The sequence below is a fragment of the Melanerpes formicivorus genome, unplaced genomic scaffold (genome assembly GCF_026170545.1).
Source record: "Melanerpes formicivorus ecotype bairdi unplaced genomic scaffold, bMelFor1.0.p_v2 SCAF_56, whole genome shotgun sequence".
Taxonomy (NCBI): Eukaryota; Metazoa; Chordata; class Aves; order Piciformes; family Picidae; genus Melanerpes; species Melanerpes formicivorus.
This window is the reverse complement of record NW_027142408.1, coordinates 4677238-4700251: the sequence shown is the minus strand read 5'-3', so window position 1 is coordinate 4700251 and position 23014 is coordinate 4677238. Positions and strand designations below refer to the sequence as shown.

Below are 23014 nucleotides of genomic sequence, written 5' to 3'. Positions count from 1 at the left end.
TCACAAAAGCTGACAAGCTAAATGCATAAAAGATAAATAAGCTGTCTGATTTCTGCCCACTCGTTCACTTGGAAATTATCATTGCCTCCATTCCATTTTGATTCCAAATGGTAGAGTGTCTGCATTATGTATTAACAGAACACACGTCTACCATTCATCACCCAAGGACACCATGTACAGCGATGGAAACAAAACTGCAGGACAGAGATTAGTATATCAACCAATGATCAAAAAATACAGTAAAACCTTCAAATAGTCTCATTAATGCAAATCTATTTGAGAGGGTTCTTAGCTTTAGAAATACTGAATTGTAAGTAAAAGGTAGAAGAAAACACTAAAAACTGTAGTAACACACAAGGCTTATTTTAACAGTATTTTCAAATTTAATGATTTGGTTTTTTTACTGAGAAAGATAAACAAAAAGTCAGCCAATAATAATTTAAGCTTTGGAGGCAAAGTTGCATACAGCACATAATACAAAATTGGGCAGCAGCAACCAAGGGTTTTAGAAGAAAAAATTGTTAAAGAAATGTCTCGGTTTAATTACAATAAATCCTGTCACCTCTACAGGCTGGTCCTGACCAAGTGATACATTTGGTTTAGTTTTAGGTTCTCTTAAATTTGCAAGCTTTGCACAAATTAATCAAAGCATTACAAGTTCAAAGGAGCTGATGCGCTTGCCACAATGTTTGATGCTCCCTAATAACACACAAGTTGTCTACAGCAAGCCAGAAGAAATAATGTTCTATTGTTGCGTCTGTTGAAGTATCATTTAATTTGGCTTGAACAAACAGACATGAATCAATCCTCCTACAATGATTTATAATCCCATTGTTTAGTTGGATCATAGTTTTCAAGTCCTTAGTATACAAAAGCACCTGATTAAATGATGGAAGTTATGTGACGTAGAGACACACACTGTATACTCCAAATGTTACCTCAAGGTGTAACAACTCCCACCAGCAGTCACTCAGGGAGGGACCCCATAATCATTGTATTTCTAGAACTCATCTGCATAGTGTCCTTCTGTTACAGACATCAAGCCTTCTACTACACCCCGGGTCCATCCACTGTCATTGTACAAAATACCAGTCAAATAAAAGAATTCACAAATCCATTAATTCAATAACCTTACTTCAACACACAGCGTGTGCATTACTGGCCTGACCAGTACTTTACATGTTGAGGCAGAGGCAAAAGCAGCTCAGCTGGGCCCTGCAGATGCTGCCTCTAACATAACTTTTCAGCTCTCAAAGCAGCCTCTATGAAAATCCCAGCATTTCACCTCTGCTTCCTGTATTCCTATAAATTCATATATCAAATCCAGAGTAAACTGACCTGTTCCCTTTGATTACAAAATCAGGAATAGCTAAAAGCAAACAAGCCCAGCATGCAACACAACAAAACCACCTCACCAACACTTAATTGCATAGGGACTGTGGCAGACAAAATATTGGACTGCTTTCTGTTTGAGAGTTTTCATACAAACTAATATTAATTCAGCTTCTAAGTCATAGGAAGGATGAGATTTTATCATCTACCAAGAGTCTAATGACTAGAGACATTAAAGATAGAAGTGCTCAGATTTTAAGTTTGTTTAGGACATTCTCATTGTTACAGATTGTGTTTTACAAGAAAACAGCCTCACATAAACAGTTACATTTAATCTTTTAACGCTTTTAATGGTGTTTTAAAATTACACAGAATTCCTTGAACAAAGTCTCACATGACCATGTAACAAAGACTTCTACTGTGCCACCACTTAAGCAGCACTGTTGAAGCGTTGCTGCAACAGTATTTGAAGATCTCCAGAAAGACTGCCTATCTCTAGCTGGAAGCCTCTGCTTCATTGTAGTTGGGTTTAAAATGTTACATTTCTGAGATGGTGGCTCAAGTTCTTGTCTAGGGGCTAGGTCACAATACTGCTGGGAACACCCCACCCATGAACCCTCAAGGCACCAGGGATCTGTTAAAATACACACTGAGAGAAATGCCTTCTCCAAGAAAAGTCTCTGTATTGTCTGTTGTGGGACTCCATTTCCCCTTTACTTTTTTTACCTCTGTAATGATGTCTGCAATTTTTCAAAGGCAAGCACAGACAGCTCTTCATACCTATGCAGATCTTCCCCTACACTCCAACTCTTTCATTTGGATGCAAACTGGAAGATACTAACGGAGAAGTTAATACGATAAAACTACCCAGCGGGTCCTCAAATGCCCCAATGCCACAGATGCCAGTTCAAACTCTTGGACAGAGAATATGCAGGTTATTTCTAAGAGCAGGATGCTCACCTCAGTATTTATTAGCCAAATCCAAAAGCAGTAAGCTTGAGCATCCTATACCTGGCCATCAGATGACAAAGAGAGGCTGCCCAGGGAGGTGGTGGAGTCACCATCACTGGAGGTGTTCAGGAGACTTGATGGGGTGCTTGGTGCCATGGATTAGTTGTTTAGGTGGGTTGGATTGGTTGATGGGTTGGATGTGATGATCGTGAAGGTCTCTTCCAACCTGGTCTGGTCTATTCTATTCTATTCTATTCTATTCTATTCTATTCTATTCTATTCTATTCTATTCTATTCTTAGCTTTGCAATACTCTCAACCAGATCAATCTAAGGCTAAATGTACAGAAACATATCCACAGGGCACGTTACCTATTCTGTGAACTGACTCCTGAGAATGACAGGAAGGAAAAAAACCTCTAAAACTCTGTTTTTTCTAACTATGTATGTTCAAGCAAAATAAAAAATGGAGCGGTTCTTCACACGAGGTGTTTTAGAGCAACTTCTGGGAAAGCCCAACAGCAACGCCAGTAGTGCTTCTTACAACTTCCCTTTGCAGGCAGCGGTCTGCCTGCTCTCTCTCCAGCTGAGCTTCACAACCACTGTACCTTCTCACAATCGATACAAAAGAACTGGCAGCAAAGCTTTTCCCAAAGCGCAAAGCTAGCTTAATGACATCGCAGTGACGAAAGCAATTAACAGAGCCAAACTACCCACTAACCCACCACCAGACATGCTGGGCAAGAGAGTTGCCTACCTCATCCTTAATCATCCAGCTACAGCACTGTCTTCTTCAATAGTGCCTGAAATATTTTCTAAAATTTATGCAATCTGAGCTGAAAATTGACTATTTCAAGTTCCATTTTGTTTTGTTTTGGAATCCCACAGAAACGGTGAAGCAGACAGCACAAATATTACTTCTACAGGGCAAGTTTCTGGCATCTGCTGAAACACATCCCAAGAAATGTTTCTCCTCTTGTGCCCATGCCAGGAAACCAGAATAAAAAATAATCTCTGCTCAGGGAATTAGCCTATTGCCCCATTACTTTTTCACAGATTAACAGTAAATAAGCAAAATTAAAATCAAAGATCAAAGAGGTTCTCTCTGCATTCTTTTCTCTACTTTATGGTTGTAATGTATAGGGCCACCTAGCTAAGAGTTATCCCTTTGTGCCCAAAACTATGGAGAAGTAGTCATTTACCCGATAGAAGACTGTAACGGTCTCGGGTGCTGTATGAACTCACGCTTGAATACATGCTGCTTATGAGAGAAGAACTATTGATAACGTCAGGTAAACCTCAGAAGGTACTAAAAAAAGTTATGATCAGATATGAAACCTACAAAGACTCGGGAAGCGAGATGTTCGAAAACTTTTATGTCACTTCAGAGCTTCTGGAAGTTCCTCCTCCACAAACGCTTAAAGATCTAGGCAAGTATGTGGTAATTGTTAGGTGCTGAACTCTAACACAAACTCTGACCCGGAGGAGAGGCCATTTTTTCGTGGGTGCGCTGTTATTAGTGTTTCTGGGGGAACGGGACGCAGGCGTGGGTGGGTCCTCTGAGGAAACCGAGCTCCATCTCCACAAAGGGTCCCAACTCGCACCGGCCCTTAGGCGCTGCACTTCCGCGGAGCATCTCGCCCGCCGCTCACCAGAGACCGGCTCCGGTCTCTTGCTCCCTGGGCAATGCCCGCCGTACAAGCCAGCGGACCTGTGGTCACTGAGGAGCTGAGCACAGGCCTCCGACTCCGCTCCTCCTGCAGCGCCGCCCCACCTGCGCCAGCCGTCTCCCACTGCCCGCGGAGCACAGCAGCTGCCAGAGTCGCCGTCCGCACACCCCAGCCCTGCCTCTGTACCGCCACCGTCGGCCTGTCCCGGGCCCGCCGGCAGTGGATCTCCGGTAGCACCGCGCAGACAGGGGGACCGCGCAGCTCCTGCCCTGCGACCAGGGCTCCGTGGGCCTGGGCGCGACGTTACCTTCCCAAGTCACGTCGTACATGTCCGACACCTTCGCCATCTTGGCGGCCGCCCGCGTGACGCGCCGCGTGACGGCCCCGGCCCTCATTGGCGGGAGGGAGGGTACGCGGCGTCCGGCCTGACGGCGTCTCGCTCCCGGGGTGCGGATCCCGGGGTGCGGGTCCCGCCTCACGCCCGGTGCGGCCCGGTCCTGCTCGCCGGACGCGCTGCCACCGGGGTCGCCGTCAGGCCCCCGCTGCACTCTCCCTCGCAGGCAGGGCTGGCAGGGAACGGCCTAAATGCGGCGGACTCGAGTGCCCGAAGCAGCGGAGCTAGCGGGGGCGGAGAGGTAAAAGCTGGCACTCCTGTGGAGGCTTTGCGTCAGCGACCAGGGCAGAGGTGCGGTCGCCTTTCCCATAGCACGCTGCACTCGTCCTGACCGCGGCCAGAGGCCCGCCTCGGCTGAATGAAGACGGGCAAGGCCTAAATCTGAGGTAGCGCTAGCAACCGCAGAAGAAAGTACCTTGTTTTATGATCCGCATGAACGTGGCACACAGTTTGCACGGCGCAATGTTCTACACCTTGCATGCACGCCGCAGGGGACGCCTGTCCGCTTTGCTGTGAAGTGACAGCGGCTGCTGGAGCCGGGAGAGGACCGTCAAGGACGAACCAGCTTTTTTCTCTGCATTGGCTCCAGACACCCCTTGAGCAGTAATCACCAGAGTGACGACTTGCTGGCAATGAGTTGGAGAAGCCCTGAGGGAGCCTGCAGCCTGGAGCAGGGCCTAGGGCCCACTGCTGGCTTTCCCTACCTCTGCCTTGTTGCCACCATTGAAGTCTTCTGCTGACCAGCAGCCAGGGAGATGAAGGGTTTCTTAGTACAGAATGCTGCCAGTTTTAACACTATGTAGTTAACAAATAAATCTATCTCTGCCAAGGATGATTAAAAAATGGTGGTGGAATTTTAATATCTGAAGGAACTGGTTTTCAGAAAATACCACCAAACACTTGTCTGAAACTCCCTTCTGTGAGATCCCTTCTGGAAGAAGTCTCAGACTCCATACTCAAAATTAATCTTCTAGCTCCATCAACAAATGTGCCCTAAACTGTTACTCGTTGTGTTGCTTCCTGTGAACTAGAATAAACTACTCATTCCTGATACGGTCTACAGTGTAATAACATGTAATTACTTTGACAGCAGAAGGCCTCTAATGGAATGCAAATAGTTCTCTGCAAGGACTGTTAATGCCTAATTTTTATCCCCTTGAAAGTAGTTTGATTTTCTAAGTCACTCTATTGTTTACACCTTGTTTAGTGCAGCTGTACTTCCAGCTCATTTTATAATGCTAGTGTCTTCATTATCTGAACACTTTCAAAAAGTTAAATGTATTTTCTCATAGTATTCCTATGAGTAAAGGACTATGACTCCTGGTTTACAAATAAAGGAATGAATGCAGAATGGTTGCATACCAGATCCATAAAGAATACAGCGTGGACCTGCTTTGCCTATTAGAAGCTAACACTGAAATAGCTGAGGCAAAGTGAGAAATCAGCTTGCAAGGTTCAGTGCTGCTGGATTGCTGAGCTAGCTGTAATGCCTAATGTGGGATGCAGACAGAAGTTTTAAGCATATGAATCCAAAATTTTGATCCTCTTAAAAGCCACCTTTCAGTTCCCCAGACATCTAGCTCCATGCTTCTGTGCACCAGCCCACAACCTTCTGTATTGGCCAGAGGCAGGTGATGGCACCTCACAGGCACTTGGTCCAGTTACTGTTCCCAGAGATAACTGATCTCTCATGGCTAGATTTAGACAGCTCCCCAGTTATGCTGGATTGCTTCTTAAGACATGCAGCCCTCTACCTGCCTGTTAAGAGGAGACTCGATTCTTACGTTACGCATAGTGTTACCTGCTGCCTTTTTTGGATGCAGTCTTGAACAACTTGCGTAAAATCACATAATGCTGTGTTCTGCCAAGCTCAAAAATAGCCATTCCACTTCATTCCTCTGCTAATAATGTGGAGGAAAAAAACATCCACACTCACCAAGAGACAGGAATTGTTGTTACAATAACCCATTATGCCAGCTACTGTTACAGTTGGAAACAGAAATGTACTTGGTATTAAGCTGTTTCTTCTTGGAAAATAAAACAGTGGGTTTGAGAGCTGTTTTCTAATGCCAAGTAGCTCCATTATTTAAAGTGTTTTGCTAATACAGCTTTAAGTGCTCTAGAAAGGGAGTAGTCATGTGAAATCTGTTTCCTGGATCTGTCATGTTGTACTCTCGTGCCACCTCTGCAGGAACTGACCAGAAATGCAGTGATCCAAATCCCACAGACTAATGCTAAATGCAAGGTGTTTTGAAAAGACTGCTTAAAAGTGGAAATACACCATAAGCTTTTTGTAGCTAGCACAGCTAGTGCCACATATTACCAAATGAAAAAAAGTAATTAACAAGTGATTAACAATTTATTTTTTTTTTGCCTGGTTTCCTATTGCAAAACCCTCTTTTATTATGAAACTCAGCAATTAGTTTGATAATAAGTCAGTCAGGATTGTGGTTCAAAGAAGTGATTCCAACCAAGGAGGAAGAGTATAGTAGTTAATATACCAGTATAGCAGATCATGGAAGGCTACGCCCTGGTGATGTGTTACAGGATATACAGAGATACTGGGGCTCATCCTCTGATAGGGTCTAGAACCTGTTCTAGTTCAGTAGTGTTGGGAAGTTAGTTTAGTAATGTAATAATGGTGGCATCCTTGAAGTAGGTAGGAGATAGGAGGAAACAACTCTGGAAGAATGTAGACCTGTAGGATGCATGTGTGCTGTGTGTGAATAAAGTGATAATTTGTCTTCTGTGTGAACCAGATGAATTGTTTGCTTGTTCAGGGGCACTTCTCCACTGTGCAAGAGCATGGACAAACTTAGTTTTATGTATGGATTGATTACAGGTACTGCTAACTTGTGTAGCAATGGTAAAAATGAGTGTCAAAAGATAAATTAGTGGATGAAAAATAGAGGAAATTCAAGAAATTTGAATCATGTGACTTAGGTTCATAGAATGGTTTGGGTTGGAAGGGACCTTAAAGATCATCTAGTTCCACCACAGGCAAGCTCTGTGCCTATAAGCCTGCAGCCATGAGGGTTCAGATGTTCCCTTGTGTACTCATCTCTCCAGCTCCCAGCCTGGTTACTTATCTTCTCATAGCTGCAGCAGCGTGTCATACACTCTTGGGGTCTTTTTTGACTGACTGGAAAGAATTGTACTGAAGAAAGGGGAAATACAGCACTCTCCCTGGGCTAAAGTGTGCCTGCAGAATGCTTTTTTTAACACCCTCTTAACATCCTGGCTACTAAATAATCTTCTCCCATTCATGCACAATCTAATTGTCCAGTTTGAAGAGACTTATTCCTGCTTTCAGCCATGCTGCTATCCAATATTCCTACACGTTTGCCAGGTCTTGCTGACATTAGGGTAGGTTCCTGAGGTGTCCAACTTTATCATTAATTTTTCTAAAATATTCCAGGTCTTCTCTTGCTTTGACTTCTTGGAGGCTTAGTGGCAATGTATACCTTGTTCTTTGCCATGTAACCCCTCGCTTTCCATGCAAACTGTCCTGGGCTGCTTGGCTAGCCTTTGTGAGTTTCCACTCCATCACCTAGCTGCTGTTTTAGCAGTCCAACCAACTACTCTCACACTGCAAGTCAACAACTAGGAAAGTAAAATCCATATAAGGACAGTATATATCTGGAGGAGCTACAGCAAACATCACCACTGTGGAAGTAATGTACATCAGTATTGGCAGCAGCCTTCTCAGCAGTGTTTTCGTTCTACCAGAACCTTGAGCACACCACATATAGGAAACAGCTCACCTGGGTACCAAGAATGCCTGAGCTGTGCTACAAACCCCTGAATTAGATACTTGCTGGTTCTCTGAGCAGTACCCTACTGATTGTTTCATCCAGTTCTCCTTCAGCGTGGAGCCTCTTTTGGAGGCAGTGGTAGAACCCACATGCTGCAATAGCAGGTACCACCCAGGAGGCGCAGGGCTATGCACTCTCATCCCCTTCCAGGAGATGGCCTGGGGACTTTCTCTGCAGATGTTTTGTGGTGCAGCCTCAGCTGCATCTAGGATACTGGGAAGTCTCAGTTTCTACCCTCTGCTTCATTTGGGATTAAAAATTACAAATAGTGGAGGAAGTTTTCTAAAACATAATGAAAATAGAGTTTAGGAGGATTTAGACTTTCCTTGGGTGTCACAAGCTTTACTTTGGGATAGAAACTTTAGTGGATGATTTACACATCTCCCCTGCCTTGTAACATCCTTGACAGTGTGGCTGCCAAATGAGAGAAATAACATTTTAAAAGCACAAGCCAAGCAGAAAATACCTCGTAATAATCTAAACTGTGATTCTAATTACCATGACATTGTTACACACTAGAGCTATTATATGAGATTTAAAAGGAACATACAATACATTATTACAATCTGCATGAGTGAGTGTTAATGGACTGCAGCTTCAGAAAGGAAAAAAAAAAAAGTTAATCAAAACAAGGCTGTGATTTTGACTGCAAATACTATGAGTAGTTCCATGGAAACTGTTCGTGTTAAAAGTCAGCAACAGAAGGGTTCATCTCACTTTAAATGAATACAGTCTGGAGCTAGTCTATAAACAAGCCATTTATTTCAGGTTCAATTTAGAGTCACTGAAGAAAATGATGCATTTGTGGGGTGCATCTCATCCTAGAGTAGGTGTCCAAGGCATAAGCTAAATCACAAACTAAAAGCAACTCTTTCTTTTCTCTAACTGTAAAGAGAATCAGGAGGATTAGGTCAGCTGCAGATGTCTTCATTGACAATGTTTATGTTTAGTTAGATAAATTCTCCCTAGAGGAATATCTCTTGTCCTTGCTCAAGCCTTGCTACGCCACTGAAAATGGAAAAGAGGAAGCAACACTTTTACAGTATCACAGTATCACTAAGGTTGGAAGAGACCTCAAAGATCATCGAGTCCAGCCTGTCACCACAGACCTCATGACTAGACCATGGCACCAAGTGCCACATCCAATCCCCTCTTGAACAATTTTAGCAAATCTCTTTCTCATAGGGAATGAGTCTTTAAAGTTCTCAGCACAAAATTCCTGAGACTCTTCTTTCTTTGTCCCAGCAATGTGCTTCCTTCTCTCACCATTGTAAAGAAGTGACATTTACAAGTTTTTATACATCTACTGATTAGTGAGTTTAGGAAATAATAATTGCAGAATTCTGAGTGTCTTTGAAGGAAGTACTTCACTGGTGTGAAGTGCCACCATGGCTTTCCAGCAAAGAACCTGTGAAATATGAAATATTTATGTTCCTAACAAGGTGATCAGCTTGAAAGAGAGCAATGGAGCCCTGACCGGTTACTTCGCCTTCCAGTATTCGCCTCTGAAGTGAATGCAGACTATAGCTTCGCAATACTCAAGCCTGGATACAAGAGGAAAAGAGGAGAAACTGTATGTACTTAATTTAAAACAAAACACTGAACTATTTTTATTTCACCCTGCAAACATGGGGGTTTGGGGGGGTGGGGGGTGAACTAGCTGCCAATTGACACAAATATGGCACTGTTGCTGCAGATGGCCAGAGAATGAAGCCTGGTGGTCATTCCACAGGTGCTGAGGAGGCTCAATAGCTGCAAGGCCAAGGCTGTCCCCTCTGCTTTCATCCTTGTTCACCTGAGACAAGGTAGGAAGGGAAAGCAGAAGCAAAGGGAAAACATGGTGGAGAGCATCACTTCCATGGAGACCATACTTCTGCCATATATAAGATTAGGCAGCAGGGCTGCTGTAAAGAGCTTCCTGTCTTGTCTAGACCTACTGTCTCATCCCTGAGAAGACAGTGGGTTCTGTTTGCTGGTTCTCAACCAGTTAATACAGCCATGTGAAAATTAACCTGAAAAAAGAGCTTTAAAAAAACAGGAGGATCCTTTGCTCCAGCTCAGGGCCAGGGCTCTAGTCTCTCCCTTCAGTCAACCATATTGCAAGAGCAATACACTGTGGCTGAGGATAGGGAAATGTGGCCGAATGACAAATCCCTTCTGTGGTGGAGCTGCTGCTGGATGGTGTGACTGTTCTTCTTTTGAACTTTAGTTTTACACACCAGTTTTGAGATTGCTTTGCATTTTAGTTTTGCTGAGCCTCATTTGCACATTATTTTAGCATTTAAAAGAAAACACTTGTTTGCTTCTGGCACAGCTGACTGTGACCTTGCTTAGCTTTCTTTATCACATATTTTGCCAGTTTAATAAAATTCAGTGTTTGTTGCACAGTTTATTGCTGTAAATGCAATTGCAATGAAACAGAAAGCCTCAAGATGTTACTTAAATATTACAAACCACCAAGCAATATATACGAGCCTCAGAAAGTGTTCCATGGTCTCAACATTGCAGGCAGAAAAAGCTCCAATTAAACCAATACCTAATTCAGCAGAAAAATCCATATTTTATGCACTACCAGACTTAGAATTTACCAGGAACAACATCTGCCCTACAGACCAGCGTCTTCTTTGGTGCAGTATTGCAACAGTAGGAGCACTTTTGGTCTGCAGAACAGCACATGAGTTAGCAGTTGACTTCTTGAAAGGATAACTATGTGTGGCGTGAATGTGAACACATCCATGCTCAGAGTGCCATCTGGGCTGTGTTTATTTGGTGTATATATGCAGAGGAGAAAGAAGTGTATGTGTTACATTTCATATAATAAAACAGGTGCTGTTGTTTTTTGTGAAACACTTTGTTGTCCTTCCCATGCTTTTCTGTGAAAGCAGAAAAAGTAAGCAGGAAAAATATGTGAAGAATTTCAATAACAAAAGGTGCTATAAAAGGGCTATTGACCACAAAGTGATCCTGGAAAATGTGTAATTATTAGATACTAAAGTTCCAGTGCAACTTTCCTAATTTCCCTAGCCTCTTGAACTGAGACCTCCATTCCCTTTGGGAGCCTTTTCCAGGTTTTCAAAACAGTTAATGAGTCCATCAGTATTCAGATGTTATTCCAGTAATACCACCCGCTACCCCCTACGCCCCCCCCCCCGCCCCCCCCCCCGCCTTCCCCCAAACCCTCCAGCTTCCCACATATTGCAAAAAGGTCATCATCACAGGTGTAGTATTTATACTGTTGGCATTCAAAGGAAACTGGAAACTGTGCCTCTTGCCTCCAGCCTTCCCAGCGAGCAATTCACCACTACTCTGCAGCCATTACAGGCTGTAATAGTATGCACTAGGTGGACGCACATTGTGTATATTTGGCTGCTGAAGCCCTGGCAGGAGAAGCTAGATGAAATTCCTCAGAATAACAAGAGGCACCTGCACCCTACTGAGAATGTTATTAGCGGGAGAGAATAAATACCTCAGCTTGTCCAAGGGCCTGTGTGTCTTATCTGCTCCAAATGTTGTATGTCTTGCCAGTGCCTCCCAGGCTGGTGCTCCATGGTCCTCAGGGCTCTTAAAGAACATCTTATGGTTCACTTATTCTCTGGCTGGTTTGGTGAAAGGGCAAGTAATGAGTAGGCTTGGTCTGTCTGTGACCTTACTGCAGTTTGTAAGCCCCATTCTCTGAGAGCCAGACCCCAGCATTTATTGCTCAGGGGGTAACAACTTTTAAAACGGTATCACAAATCTGCACTAATGCACGCAAGGGTTTTTCCAGAACTGATGATAGTCTTGATTTGCTTTCCAGCCATGCTCTTCTGCTGGCATAAGCCCTCTGATTTGTGTGTTTCAATAGTAGAGTGATGAGTATGTTGACTGAGGGATAGGAGATCCTTTGAGGCAACAGGTTTTCCAGATCTCTCACATTTTGTCGCTGTGCGCCAGATCTTCTGGCCTAGAACCTCTTGGAAAACTCACCAAAATTATTCAGCTTTTCTCTGACTGCCTGCCAGCCTCATAAACATTTGGCCCACATTCTAAGAAATCCTTCTGCTGGATCTGAGCTTGCTACTTCATACCATGCAACTAGTTTTTGTCCTTTGATTTACAGCACTTCTGTGTATATTTTCTTTAAGATTATACATCTGTAGATCTCTTCCACATCGCTAGCAGCTACTCTCCTCTATTCTCTGACTTACTGGCAAAAAAAACCCCACCACAGCAAACACAAAAACCAGAACTACCACCACCCCAACCCTTCTGTCCTGTTGTCTGCCTCCTCATATCCTTAGATAACAGATTCAGGTATTGGCAAACTAATTTTTGAGTTTCCTTGATTCAAAAGAAATGTTTCACTTTGGAAATAAAACATTTGCCAATGGCAAATCTGAAAGTTGCAGAGCTTTTTCTTTCACAAAATCATCAACAGTGATAACCATACTGGTTGAGGATAATAATCTGAATTCCTGCCTGTTCTAGGGTGAGATACTGTTACTACGAGGAAGGGACTTCCATCTATCAAGGCCCACTTGAGTGATCAACAGAGTTTGCTTGCATTATATCCTGAGGGCATTCGGTGCCCACTCCCTGGAGGTATTCATGGCCAGATTGGATATTAGGAAATAATTCACTGAAAGGGCTCTCAAACATTGGGATGTTCTGCCCAGGGCAGTGCTGGAGTCACCATCTCTGGAGGAGTTCCAGCAGCCTGTGGACCTGGGGCTTAGGGACGTGGTTTAGTGTTGACCCTTGAATATTGGTCAAAGGTTGGACTGGATGAGCTTCAAGGTCACTTTCAACCAGATATATTCTGTGATACTGTCACCTGTGGCAGAGGGCTTGAAACTAGATGTTTAAGGTCCCTTCCAATCTAAATCATTCCATGACTCTATGAATCTCTTATGCACCTATAGAGGAAATCCTACATGCTTCCAAATGTGGCCTGATTAACTTCCTCCTTGCTTACCATGTGTGCACAGCCAGAAATCAGAGGAGTATTTGCCCTCTTTACACTTTCCACCACACGTATGTGGCCCCACCTGCGTAACAGCTGGGTTGCAACAATAACCAATTATATGGGGTGCTGCTGTACTCCACTTTAGCTCATACTTCTGTTCAAGCTACTCTGCCACTGGATGTGTATTATTTCATTTTCCATATATGAGCTAGTAAATGTGAGGAAATATTTCCTAGATTCCAGAACAAGCTACCTTTTTATGCTGAAAAGTATCTGCAGGCCCTTCTTTGGTCCTTTGTCACATCTTGCTAGTTTTCAGAAAGGCCAATAGCAGAGCTGAAATTTATGTTATTCCTTTCCAAAACTATAGAAGCATATGTCCAACTTTCTTGGAAACTCAAGGGCACAGTCTCTGACCAGATGTTTTCACATCTGCTACTTCTGTTTCCTGTCCTAAGTAACAAAAAACTAGTTACATTAATATTACTGTGAGAAAGTCAAGCAAATACCCAACCAAGACCTACCTAGGTTTGAATGACATTGTGTTGTAAGTATTAATTTAAAACACATTATTTTGCCCTGAATTGGTTGTGTTTGTTCATTTAAAACTGCTCTTCCACAGACCTGCAATGTTTGGAAAAGGCAGCAGTGAACGCAAAAATGCAAGATGTGTCCCTAGAGAGGGGTAAATAGAACACTCATGCAGGATCTCCAAAACTGAACATCTTTGAAGGACACTAAAATCAATTGCATATAGTCACTCTTTACATTTCTATTTTGCTCATCTTCAGGTCTTAATATCTCCAGATAACGCTGAGTGGCTATGCATCCAGACTCAGCAGGGAGCTCAAACACTTCTATAATCACATTAAATAATCAACTGCCTTTTATCTAACTGCAACTTTTCTCAACAGGGACTAAGTGTAAGTGAAGCTAGAGTCTCAAGCTGCACTCCAGCCCTGCCTCAAGCACAGCCTTGACATCAGCAGCCCATCCTTGCTAAATGACTGCTTGTCTTCCAACTTCTGAAAGATACAGATGGAAACTGACCACAGAGAGCTTATGTGCTGAACTGGCTTGTGTGGAAACCCAAAGAAGCTGTGCATGTCTGTAGCTTACTTGCGTAGGCAAGAGGGGAAACATACATTGTAACAGCCCCTCTGGAGGGCAAGTAACCATCCTGTGTTGTCATTTACACTCACAACATCTCTTCAAGAAATGGCATGATAGAAACAGAAGTGAGACCTGATGGCTACATCACCCCTAACTATAACAACAACCATCTGGAGGTTAGGAGAGAAAAATCTCTGTGATACTCCTACAGTGGAGCTGCTTCTCGTGAATGAATCACAGGACCTCAAACCCAGCTGCCAGGGTGTGAGAGCTTTCTGGTGAAAGACCCCCTGTAGTGATAATTCAGAAGGTTATTGAAACTTCATGTAACACACAAAAAAGCTCATGATTGTGGGTGATGCTATCCAGGCTGTCAGATTCTGTATCCTGAAATTCTTGTTGAAAGAGCTGAACTTACTCTGAGGGAGGTCTTAGAGGCTATGCTCTGCCATGGTCCTCCCTGCCTGTGCCTGTACAAGGACAGAGGGTCACCTTTGGTACTGAAGCAAGCTGTCACTGCGTGGGCTGCAGCTCCTCTGTTAATATCTCTCATCCTCCAAAACCTGGTGGCTGTATCCAAAATTCAAGGGTTTCTAGCCTAGGCCTCTTCCTGAACTGCACCCAAGAATTACTTAGAAGATTTCTAGCTGCCCTTAGACACAACCATCTGAGGGAGTATTATGGCAGTTTAATAGTAGAGGTACTTGATTCCTTGCTCCTCGGAACATGGGTTTGCTAACCTAGACATAGTCACTGAACACCATTTAAAAGAGTGAATGGGACAACCAGCAGATGCACAATGAGAGGCAGGACGGAGATCAGAGGACTGGCAATCAGTTACTGACCTCAGATACTGGCTGGTGAGTGGCAGTGGATTTGTGACATCCCTGCTTTCAGAGGCTAGTATGGATTCCCACTGCATTATTTTAATTTTGAGTATTGATAGTTTTAATAATCTTTCTTCCTATACAATATGTTATAAGCTAAGAGAAAGTTTTTCACTTTCAAGAAATTATTTTCTTACCATGTGATTGATCCTACAAATATAATTTCTGGGGTATACTCAATGGATAGAAAGCAGAAAAACATGTCCTTCAGTGTTTAGGAGAATGAATGGTCTATGCTTGCACTCTCAGTTCTCCTAGATGCCTAAAGGAGAGCTCTGATTGCAAAGGTCAGGCTCTGTCAGCCCGACCTCAGTGCCAGGCAAGATTATGGAACTGGTCATCTTGAGTGCAATCACACAGCACTTCCAAGATGGCCAAGGGATCAGGCCCAGCCAGCATGGATTTAGGAAGGGCAGGTCCTGCCTGACCAACCTGATCTCCTTCTATGCTCAGGTGACTGCCTGGTGGATGTGGCGAGGCCTGTGGATGTAGTCTACCTGGACTTCAGCAAGGCCTTTGACACCGTCCCCCACAGCAAACTCCTGGCCAAGCTGCCAGCTCATGGCTTATATGGGAGCACACTGCAATGGGTTAGGAACTGGCTGGAGGCTGAGCCCAGAGAGTGGTGGTGAATGGAGCCACAGCCAGCTGGAGGCCAGTCAGTAGTGGTGTGCCCCAGGGATCAGTGCTGGGCCCCATGCTCTTTAACATCTTTACTGATGATCTGGATGAGGGCATTGAGTACATCATCAGTAAATTTGCAGATAACACCAAGCTGGGGGCAGGAGTTGATCTGCTGGAAGGTAGAGAGGCTTTGCAGAGGGACCTTGCCAGGCTGGACAGATGGGCAGAATCCAACGGCATGAGATTTAACACATCCAAGTGCCGGGTTCTGCACATTGGCCACAGCAACCCCAGGCAGTGCTACAGGCTGGAGTCAGAGGGGCTGGAGAGTGGCCAGGCAGAGAGGGGCCTGGGGGTACTGGTCGATGGTAGGCTGAACACGAGCCTGCAGTGTGCCCAGGCGGCCATGAGGGCAGCAATTGAAAGTTTCAACCATATCCTTCTCAAAGGTATCACTGCTAGAAATCCCAGCATCATTAAGTAAAAAGGAACAAGAATTCATTCCACTACTTGAACTTCAAACTCTGTCTGAACTAAAAACATGCAGAAATTGTCAAAAAGAATTATTTAGAATAAACCTTTATTTAGAATAAACCAAACCAGGTTGGAAGAGACCTTCAAGATCATCGTGTCCAACCCATCAACCAATCCAACCCACCCAAACAGCTAACCCATGGCACCAAGCACCCCATCAAGTCTCCTCCTGAACACCCACAATGACGGTGACTCCACCACCTCCCCAGGCAACCCATTCCATAGCGCAATCACTCTTTCTGTATAGAACTTCTTCCTAACATCCAACCTGAACCTCCCCTGGCGCAGCCTGAGACTGTGTCCTCTTGTTCTGGTACTGGGTGCCTGGGAGAAGAGACCATCATCCACCTGTCTACAGCCTCCCTTCAGGTAGTTGTAGAGAGTGATAAGGTCACCCCTGAGTCTCCTCTTCTCCAGGCTGAGCAACCCCAGCTCCCTCAGCCTCTCCTCACAGGGCTGTGTTCCAGACCCCTCACCAACTTTGTTGCTCTTCTCTGGACTCGTTCCAGCAAGTCAACCTCCTTCCTAAACTGAGGGGCCCAGAACTGGACACAGGACTCAAGGTGTGGCCTAACCAGTGCAGTGTACAGGGGCAGAATGACCTCCCTGGTCCTGCTGGCCACAATGTTCCTGATGCAGGCCAGGATGACATTAATTAGCTACTATGCCCTAATTAGCTACTATGCACCTCACCACACACAGTGCTGTCACCAGGTCATTGACCAGTTCTGGCTGTTGCACAGTAATTCACTTTTGAAAATCAGGATGAGAGAAAAGTCTCTATTTGAAAAGGGACTTCATTATTAACTTCAGTGTCATCTTCCATTTTACTCAGTGTTTGTTTCGGTGTACATTTAGTGACAGTTTAGGCAAAACATTTTACAGCCCGATACCAAATCAGGGAGGATGATTTCAGGAAACAGTTGATGTTCACCACTGTATTGAAGGGACTCACAGATAATGTGTGGGATTTATTTTGCCATTTATAGACATGAAATTTATTGACCAGAGTTTGCACTATACAGCAATAAATTTTTCCAGTAAAGCAAAAGCTTGCTACTGCCCAAACTGTTAGCATTATGTTCTCTGTGCTCTATTTACATCTCTATTTACATTTGCTCTGCCTATTTTTTTGTTGCAGAGCGTGTGTGGGATCCATTGTGAAGATAGAAAATGGTGACTTGGTAATGCTGGGCCAATAGCTAGAACTGATGATTTTAAAGGCCACTTCCAAGCAAAATGGGTCTATGATTCTGTGCTGTCACAAGTAAATAGTTCCTTAAATCATCCTATGGGTCACAGTTTGCTCTGCTGTGATCCTGAAGCACCAAGAACAGTTTATGTGCTAATAAAATGATGGTGTGAGACATTTAGGCCTTTTGGGGAATTTGACATGAAATGGTCCAGGCCACATTAAAGTGGGAAATATTTATATAGGATGTTTTACTGTATTAATACCTCCTGGTAGTAAACAAGAAAATTAACATCATCTTAACTGTTAAAGGATGTCTGTATCCTTCAGAAATTGCAGCTTAGGTTGCTAGAGATGGTATGAGAACTTGTTTGTAACTCTTCCTTTGTAATCTGTGTCGACTTACCACTTGTATTTTTACATGCAGTTAATGCTATGAGTTCTTAGCAAACATAATTGGAATTTACATAAACTAGGTTAAATTCAGTATGCTTGGATATTCTCCTAGTTCCTTTCTTATTGTCTCATTTTCCATCTTTATTCAATAACACTAATGCCTTTTGCTTCTGTAGGAAAGGATGTGCCCAAAATCCTTTGGAGAACAAACAGACTGCTGACATCCCATGGATGACAAAAGAAATTGTATCTAAATGGCTGTAATAATTCTAAGCATTGTGCCACACTTGCTTTCATTTTACAGTCTTCCTTCCCTGCTTGAGAGACATCACATTTATTATTCTGAAGGAAATAAAATTGCACTGAAGTGATTTTAATTAGAGAAAAAGAGCTCTTTTGACCTGTCAGGAAGTTCTAACAACTTCTTTAGTCACATCTGAGAAAAATCTTGGCTCAAGTTTGAAAACTGAGAGGCCACTGCTAAATTGACTGAACAGATATAACAGCTACATTTGACTGAAAAAATCACTCCTGAAAATACTCACTGGACATCTGTCAAGAAGCACCTCCTTGCTCATGATCTCACATAGGAAATGGGAAGGACATACATTATTTATCTGCTGAGCTTGATAACACTGAGACTGAAAAAGCAATTGTATAAAGGCAGCTGCAAACGCCTTGCTGCTGTGTTCAGAACAAATGTCTCCCCCAAATCACTGCTTTATCCTGAGGGACAGGATGGAAGACTCCTGCAGGAGCGAAATGAAGTTGATCAGATGCTGGACTACATGGTGAAGATTTTACAAGAGAAGTAAGTGTGGTTGCAACGTCACATTAGCCTCATTGTTCTGCCTGTGTGTTCTGTGAGAGCCATGTGCGCAAACACATACCGCAGAACCCACACTGCAGGGCAGTGGGGCATGGCACTGCCTGCTTTCACTTGCAGTGGCTCCATATTTACAATGCACTTTTCCCATATTCCACTCGCAGTGAGAAGATTTGCTCATTTTTTTGGTTTATGTGTGTGGTTTGTGCATTTGATTCTGAAGTCCGCAGGCCACTAGTTCACTAAGTTCAGTATCTCCGTGACCGTGCATGTAGCAGCTCCAGCTCCCAGAATTAACTAATTAACCAACTGGTGATGCAACCAGGATGTCTCAGCCCAAGAAGGTCACAGGTGCAACACACTCAGATGACTTTGTCCTGGGCTGCAGATTTCTAGGGTTGAAAATCTTGCATAGCTGTAACAATATGGTTTATAATGAACACGTTGTAAAACACCTTGGCCCGTGAAAAGCAAAGGTTTTAGTCACATTTTATTTTCATTGGAAGTTATTATGAATTTGTGACTGCCCTGTACCTGTTGTGGATCTTCTTGGCTGAACTCCACAGCCTACCAAAAGCAACCACTGTAGTCAGTGGCAGCTTTCATGACCTTCTGGAAGATTTCCCCACAACTGCTGTGGGGAACCCTCAGAGGTAATCCTCCAGCTATTGTTCTGAAGGAAATGAGTACATCTTGTGGTACTACAAATCATAAAGACAAACTTGGGCAACCACCAAAAAAAAGCATTAACAATTAAATGAGCCTGACTGCTGTTTCATTTTCCTGTTAGAGGTGCACAGCTCATTGTTTGTGTTGGTGTTACTTAACCACAAAGAGCCTTCTCACCTTCTGCAAGCTGCACTGCTGCCAGATAATAGCCATGACCTAGCCTGCTGGCTAAAGATGTCAGAGGAGAAGGAAAGGCAGACTGCTGCATGTGACACAGTGAATGCTCCTCTCCTCCAACAAATTCCATATTCAGTCTAAGTAATCAGTTGGCTGCAGTGCTACTTAGTCCACAGGACAATGCACTTAGAGGCGTTTGGGAACAGCAGTTTACAATAATGCTTGCATATGGGTTTGATATCTCCTGTTGTTAAAACAAATCAGCAAGTCTAGACTGTAATTTGCTAAAACAATTTATGGTTACTTCATGGCTTCCCCTCCCCCCTAAACCGAGGTGAATACATTTGACTGTCTACTAGGAGGGGTTGTAATGCACATTCTTTTCATTTTAACTGTAAGACTGATCTGAAACAGAAGCTTAGCATCCTTGTTTTCATGCCATATAACTGCCCCCAAACTATTAGTGTTTCATTCCACCACACTTTTCAAACACTTTGTGAACTGCTGATTGATCATGGAAAAAGCACTGCAAGTTGGTCAACACTGCTGCAGTCATTTCTCCACAAGCTGGGAAATTGAGTCTATCAATACAATAAGTCAGCAGCAGTGCAGGGAACAAGAACCTACCTGGGAAACCCTCAGCTGCCTGATTTGCTGCTGAAGTCATCAAAGCCAAACAGCAGGTAATTTTCTCACCCTATTTTCTTATCTTATTGCAAGTCTCACACAGCAACAAAGTCTGTTTGACACAGCACGTGTGGTGCAGCGGACATGCTGGAGGGACCTTAACAGGCTGGAGAGATGGGCCCATGACAATCTCATGAGGTGCAAGGTCCTGCATCTAGGTGAGGGCAATCCCAAGCATTGATATAGGCTGGGCAGGGACTGGCTTGAGAGCAGCCCTGATGATAAGGACCTGGGGGTGCTGGCGGATGAGAAGCTCAACATGAGCCAGTAGTGAGCACTTGCAGCCCAGAGAGCAAATCACATCCTGGGCTGCATCAAGAGAAGCATAGCCAGCAGGTTGAGGGAGGTGATTCTCCCCCTTTGCTCTGGTGAGACCACACCTGGAGTACTGTGTCCAGGTCCAGAGCTTCTATTGCAGAAAGGATCTGGAGGTGCTGGAATGCGTGCAGAGAAAGGCCACAAGGATAAGCAGAGGGCTGGAGCTGCTCTGCTAGGAGGGCAGACAGGGAGTTGGGGCTGTTCAGTCTGGAGAAGAGAAGGCTCTGAGGAGTCCTAGTTGTGACTTTCCAGTATCCAAAGGGGACTCCAAGAAAGCTGGGGAGGGACTTTTTAGGGTATCAGGGAGTGATAGGACTGGAGGGAATGGAAAAAAAAAAGCCACCTAGAAATGGGTAGATTCAGACTGGATGTCAGGAAGAAGTTCTTCCCCATGAGGGTGGTGAGACACTGGCACAAGTTGCCCAGGGAGGTGGTGGAAGCCTCATCCCTGGAGGTTTTTAAGGCCAGGCTGGAGGTGGCTCCGAGCAACCTGCTGTAGTGTGAGGTGTCCCTGCCCATGGCAGGGGGGTTGGAACTGGATGATCCTTGAGGTCTCTTCAAACCCTGACAATTCTATGATTCTATAAAACTGTCCTTCACATCTCATCAAATTAAGATTCTATTTTCCACACAGACAAAAGTTACTTAAACTCAGTTTAAAAGGTCACCTAAAATCATCATGAAGGAAGGAGTTCACATGGAAAACTTTCAGATTTTGCTGACAGTAGCCTGGTTTGGCAAAATCATAGCAACCAAAGTCATGCCCTAGATGGTTAGTCACCATCTGAGATGCTCATTGCAAGAGATATAAGTAGATTCCAACAGGTTTGTTGCTTTTCCTTTACATGCAAGGTAACAATTTCACTCCCATTAAAGAAAATAGCTGCTAATCTCTACCCTCAAGGGAAAAACCAACTGCCAAATTGACCTGTCTTTCACTAATCCACTTTACTCTTTCGTAGTTAGAGCAAAACAGGCCAGTCTCTATGCTGCTGTAGTAAAGTAGACAGTATATGTATGCAGCAGGAGTCATGTGCACACTGACATTTAGAGCTCTGCCCCTACCCAGCTGACAAGTGCTCCTCTAACAGCATGTGTACAGGTGATTTCCATAGATGACTATTGTCAGAGGAATTAAGTGCCAGGGGAAGTTTAGGCTCAAGGTGAGGGGAAAGTTCTTCACAGAAAGAGTAATTGGCCCTTGGAATGTGCTGCCCAGGGAAGTGGTGGAGTCACCATCCCTGGAGGGGTTAAAAAATGGCTTGGATGTGGCACTTGAAGCCACGGTGTAGTTGTCAGGAGGTGTTAGGTAGTAGATTGAACTTGATGATCTCTGAAGTCTTTTCCAATCTGGATGATTCTGTAATTTCTGTGTACAGTGGGAAAAAAAGAAAAAAAAAAAAGCCATTAAAGATGGTGACCTGGTCTGGTGGAAGGTGTCCCTGCCCATGGCAATGGGATTGGAAATAGCCTTTAATAATCATCTCTGCTTAGGCAACTCCTGCTCCCTCTACCCCATCCCTCCACCCTTGCCTAGGCAGCTCCTGCTTCTGCTCCACCATCACCATTTTTGCATCCATCCCAAAGCCAGGGGGAAGACCTTCAACCAGCCAAGATACTATACAGAGGAGCTCAGCCACAGCCAGCACCCATGGATGGTCCTAACAACCGGGGGGCCAGCAGGCCCCCCGGCCTTTGTTGTCACCACCACCATCACCCAGTGTGCACCATGGGGACTCCATGGGTACCCACCAGAGATGAGAGGAGGATCCTCAGCCCAGATGGGCTCAGCTTAGGGCTTCTGCCCTTCCTGGGGTGGATTAAATAGGGGAGTGGGTGGGGATGGCAAAGTGGCCACACCTGGGGTGGGAGGAGACTCCAATAGAGCCCAGGTGCTGTGGGTTTGAGGGCAGAAAGAAGAAAAAAGGGGGTGGGTGGGGTGGAAAAGGGGCATACTGTAAAACCAGTATTATTGAGAAAGAATGGGTATTAAAGTAATATTCAAACATGAATTACTGACTTTTAGTGATTGCTAGATGCTTAATATGGTTAGCTTCAGCCAAACTGGCTGGGAAGGGACTTCTCAGGATCCCAGGTAGTGACAGGACTAGGGGGAACGGAATGAAGCTGGAGGTGGGGAGATTCAGGCTGGAGGGGAGGAGGAAGTTCTTCCCCATGAGAGTGGTGAAGCCCTGGAATGGGTTGTCCAGGGAGGTGGTTGGGGCGCCAGCCCTGGAGGTGTTTAAGCCCAGGCTGGATGAGGCTCTGGCCAGCTTGATCTAGTGTGGGGTGTCCCTGCCCATGGCAGGGGGGTTGGAACTAGATGATCCTTGCGGTCCCTTCCAACCCTGACTGATACTATGATACTAAACCCCTCCCCAGGTTTGTTGCCCTTATCTGGACACATTCTAGCAACTCAGTATCTTTCCTAAACTGAGGGGCCCAGAATGCCTGTCTCTAGTTGTTCAGAGAGACATACCAGGTTA

At 44.4% G+C, this 23014-nt stretch overlaps 1 protein-coding gene across 4 annotated transcripts in view; it reads right to left on the bottom strand.

Annotated features, from left to right (window-relative positions):
* EMC2 (ER membrane protein complex subunit 2) overlaps positions 1-23014 on the bottom strand; it is an 89950-nt gene that overhangs the window by 28312 nt on the left and 38624 nt on the right. Inside the window, exon 1 of one of the 4 annotated variants that reach the window (XM_068161290.1) lies at positions 4259-4369. The exons of 1 other annotated variant lie outside the window; for it this stretch is intronic. In XM_068161290.1, the coding sequence (XP_068017391.1) occupies positions 4259-4346 (88 nt within the window). In that variant the 5' untranslated portion in view covers positions 4347-4369. Of the gene's footprint in view, positions 1-3623; positions 3725-4258; positions 4370-23014 lie in introns of those variants that run through there. 2 more of the 4 variants (XM_068161289.1, XM_068161292.1) reach the window with 2 other exon arrangements.